The sequence below is a fragment of the Parasteatoda tepidariorum genome, chromosome 6, assembly GCF_043381705.1.
Source record: "Parasteatoda tepidariorum isolate YZ-2023 chromosome 6, CAS_Ptep_4.0, whole genome shotgun sequence".
NCBI lineage: Eukaryota > Metazoa > Arthropoda > Arachnida > Araneae > Theridiidae > Parasteatoda > Parasteatoda tepidariorum.
The window spans coordinates 80499742-80504651 of record NC_092209.1 but is presented as its reverse complement, the minus strand read 5'-3'; the positions used below and the strand labels follow the sequence as shown (position 1 = coordinate 80504651).

The window sequence follows — 4910 nt, the reverse complement described above, 5'->3', positions numbered from 1 at the left end:
CATCTTTTATGAATTTGAATCGTCTTCAAACTTATGTTTTTTGTTTAAATTTATTTGTTAAACTTATTTGTTTTATGTTTAAATTTATATGTTATGTTTTTTGTTCAAATTTATTTGTCATGTTTTTTGTTTAAATTTATTTGTCACGTTTTTTGTTTAAATTTATTTGTTATGTTTTTTGTTTAAATTTATTTGTTATGTTTCTTGTTTAAATTAATTTGTCATGATTTTTGATCAAATTTATTAGTTATGTTTCTTGTTTAAATTTATTTGTCATGTTTTTTTGTTTAATTTTTTTTGTTATGTTTCTTGTTTAAATTTATTTATTGTATTAAATTTGACTTAAAATTTCTTTTTTTCAGAGTGCAAGATTATTCGAGTTCTAATAAACCTTCAAAACCTGGTAATTGGGCACTTGCACTTCGAGAAGAAGAAGATCAAACAAACCCACACGTGTAAACCTATGACGTCAGTGCCAGTTGATCGTCAATAAACAAAATGGCATGTCAAAGTTGAGCTAAAGTTTTTCCACATAAGTTAGAATGTTAATTAACGTAAAGTTAATTAAATACTTTGTTGAAATATAATTCTTTCTTAGATTTATTATTTGTTTATGTATTTTATTGCAACACGTGGTATGTTTTTTTGTGTATCTGGCAACTTCCATACATAATTAGTTCGTTTATTTTCCACATGGCTTTGTGTTAAGTAAGAAAAATATGGTCAGAGAATTTAATTTATTGTAAAAGAATTTTTGTGAAGGATTACAGAATGTATCATTTAAGAGAATTGATGCTTGACGGGCTTGGTTTACTCGAAATATAATGGAAAGAACAGTTGCTAACGCAAACAAAGCCACGTTTTAACAACCAATCAGACTCGAGATACATACACTACGTCACTTGCAGGTATCCCATTGATTTGAGTATAGCATGTTGCTTAAATTCATACTAACACTTGTATATTGGTAAATATTTTAGATATTTTTTACGATTAATTTAAAAAACTTTTGTTTTAATTTTCTTATTTCTTTGAGCTGTTAATATTCAAATTAACATCATAGAATATCTTTTTATGTCTGCAAAATAAATAAACATGATTATTTCCATTGTTTCGCAGTAGAATATGCATACAAATAACGCACATGCTCATATTGAAGAATTAAAAAAAAAATCGAATTTTAGAAAAGTTATAAAAAGGCTGAAAAAATTTGCAGTTGAAATCAAAACCACTTAGACCCCTTAAAAAAATTTCTACATAAAGAAAATCAGAAGAAAAAATTAACTTTTACTAACAACAAACGAAATAATCCAACGAAATTTGACAATTGTGGAATCAATTGTTCCATACAATGACCCGAACACTTAATGCAGGTAAAGCACGTGACGGGGTGTCCGAGAAAAGTGAATGGCCTTGTACGAAAAGTAGAAACCGAGAACGCACGGAGTTAAGCCTAAACAAAAAATGCCTGCCGTCACCTGTTGAATATGCGAAAGGGATCACGGAGTGGAAAAGAAAAAGAAAAGAAATTTATTTTCACTTACCCTGGTGATTGGGGTCGTTTAATATTCCTCTAAAATTACTAACAAGGTCGTAATTTGTGCATCGGCCTCCTCTGTTTTCTAAAAATCGAATAACTTCGATTTCACTAAGAGGAGGTTCGTCCATTGTTGACATTTCAGTATTTACTATAGAGGGCGCTACTGCATCCGTATCTACCTGAGCATGTCTCCGGTTCCGCTCATTGAGGGACCGTCTTTTATAAAATGGTCACTAAAACTTGATCTCTTTTTTTAATTTGTGTTTATCTACGATAAATAACGACAAAAATTAGAAATGGTACGCCCAATTAGAAAAACCCCTTATCACTACCGAATCAGCTGTAAAAAGCAGGTTTTCTATCTTTCCTTTGAGGAAATATTTTTCTTCGTCCATATTACTCATTCACGGTGTTAAAGAGAGAGTCAATTCAAATGTTTTGAAGTTTTTTTAAAAATGGCATGTTTCTTTCTTAATTTTAATATCTAATGCACACAAAAACAAAAATCCTAAAATATATATATATAAGTAATATATATATATATTATTTAAAATGTATATTTTTTTGAGTGCTCCTCACACTATTGTATTGATATATTTTGCTTTGGCTATATTGATAAAATATTAGAAAGCACTCTTTTTTGCGGATATAATCGTGTGAGCCGATAAAAAAGATTATATCTTCTATTTTCCGGATTTTTCTCCATTTTTTCGGATTTTTTTCCGGATTTTGATTATTTTTATAATTTTTTTTTTTTTTACTTTTTCCCTTTTTTCATTGCTCTGTAATTTTTTCAATGTTTTCTCTACATTTTAAATTTATATTTATATAAATGCATACATATAATATTTTTTGTTACCTGATTANCGTTTGTTTGGACAGAATGGATATAATCGTGTGAGCCGATAAAAAGATTATATCTTTTATTTTCCGGATTTTTCTCCATTTTTTCGGATTTTTTTCAGGATTTTGATTATTTTTATAATAATTTTTTTTTTTACTTTTTCCCTTTTTTCATTGTTCTGTAATTTTTTCAATGTTTTCTCTACATTTTAAATTTATATTTATATAAATGCATACATATAATATTTTTTGTTACCTGATTATATTATAAATACGTATATATAATCAGGTAACTAAACATATTATGTTTCAATATTCATAATTTATTTTCAATGAAAATATTCATTAATTCATTTGTTATCAACATATTTTACTATTGGCCTTTAAAAGTAATATCTTCTTATTACCCTTTTAGCATGACCAAAAAACTCAATACTCGTAGCCTGTTTGGAGAAGTGAAAACTTATTTTGTGATATTTCAGAAATCTCACTACCAAATCAAACAAGAAATATCGAAAGCTGTTTACTCGATACTACAAGAAAGTACAAGTAACATAAATAAAAAAACAACAAAAAGTTTTTGATATTCATTTTATTCATGAAGAAAATTATAAAGTGCTAGCCATATAGCCAATTACTATAGTAAACAATGGGCTATATGGTTAGCATGCTACTAGAACTTACAACAACTCGTTTAGAAAATTTAACATTTATTAATTTTTATTAACTGCGTATAAGCAGCAAGTACTAAGAACCCATCATATAAAATAAAAGCACAAAGAAAACAGGAGAACCCCCCAAAAAAGCAAAAGGAAAAGAAAAACAAAGATTTTAAATAAAAATAGTAACAAATTTAAAAAATTTAAAAAATTAAATAATTTTATTAATTTAAAATAAAAGAAACTAACCAATTTCGAAAATATATAATCTGTCATCAAATTACGTAATTATATCCGCGAAATAGTGCCTTCCATATTAACATAGTCAAAGGGGAGAAGAAGGTGGGGGGGGAGGGAAGAGAGAGAGAGAGATTCTAATTTGTTAACTATTCAATCAGGTGAAAATATCGTAAATAAAACAAAATAAAACACAAAGAAGGAACATATAAAAGAGAAAAAGATGGCTTGTACTTACGATTAACTTGCAGTAAATGGTTTAAAAAGATTTTCGTAACTATGTTGCCAGATTACGAAATATGAAATTAAAGCGTTATAAAAACTTTTGGGAAAAATCCATTTAAAAGTTGAACTGAATTTAATTTCGTGGTACAAAATGAAAATGGAAAAAAATATTTCTTTCAAACAAAAATATTGCGATCCCTAAACAACTGTTGAAAGATAAAAAATAAATAAAATGAAAAATACTACGCTAATATTTATTTTGATAGTGTCTTTCTCACATATAGACATTAATACACATTCTATTATCGAAAATTTAAATTTTTTATTTATTTCTTTATTTATAAATAATTAAAAACAGATACAAAATTATAATTTTCATTGGCAGAATGGGTATTAATGTCTAATAATACCATGCGAGAAAGATATTGTCAAAATAAAAAACAGTGTAGTATTTTATTTTAATTTTTTTTGTTTCTTTTAATCTGTTCTGTTTTGTTATGCTTTATTTTATTTATTTATTTTTTCGAGTTTCTTTACATTCCTCACTCTGCTATAGGAGGAAAAGAAAACTTAATTATTAATATATATAGTACTTTATAAATGAGAAAATTATCCATTGATCTCATTGATTATAGCTAAGAAGTAATCAACAAAAAGTATTTCTATTGTTAATCATCAGTTTTCTTATTTGAAGAATAAAAATAAATTTGTTAAAAGTAAACATCTTCGCAGGATGAAAAATGAATTTTTTTATTAATAAAAGCGTTATGCATCGCTGCGTTTAAATTTTTCCGTTGATTAGTTTCGCTTAATAGTTCAGTAACTAACATAATAATTTTCGGTAGTTATTAATTTGCATGTAATTATGATTATGACAAATCTTTACAGTTATGAAATAGCATTGTGAATTTCAAGCTTAGATACTTGTTTTTATTTGTATTAATTTTTTTTAAAGAGAATTATTTTTCTTAAACGTGTTTTGATATAATTTACTGTGCAAAGTTCCCGGAAAAGCCATAAATAAATAAAATAAAAAAAAAAATAGTGTAGTAAGTGTTCGTTTAATTTGTAGTAAGGTTGAAGGAGAAATTAATTAATGTTTAGTTACAATCAGGGATCTGTCCAGACATTTTGTGAAAGGTCCGTTTTTGTAAAATTGCGAAAAAATTACTCGTAATTTGTGAATATAAAATAAACGTTAAGTCGCATTCTTTCAAGCTTTTGTGAATTTGTGCAAATATTGTCCGTTATTGCAAAAACACTTTTTCAAATTGTAAAGTTTTTAAATCGTAAAGACATAGAAGATTATGCTCAACACAGTAAAATTATAATTAAAAAAAAATCAAATTTTGAAAAATAAACAGCAATTGCAGCTACTAAATTAGCGATGCAACCTATAAATATTT

General features: G+C 26.4%; 1 protein-coding gene across 1 annotated transcript in view; it reads right to left on the bottom strand.

Moving 5' to 3' along the window:
* LOC107439105 (ankyrin repeat domain-containing protein SOWAHB) overlaps nucleotides 1–1705 on the bottom strand; it is a 61979-nt gene extending 60274 nt beyond the window's left edge. Inside the window, exon 1 of the mRNA XM_071182784.1 lies at nucleotides 1545–1705. Within this exon, the coding sequence (XP_071038885.1) occupies nucleotides 1545–1677 (133 nt within the window). The 5' untranslated portion in view covers nucleotides 1678–1705. The remainder of the gene's footprint in view (nucleotides 1–1544) is intronic.
* Nucleotides 1706–4910: the final 3205 nt, after the last annotated feature.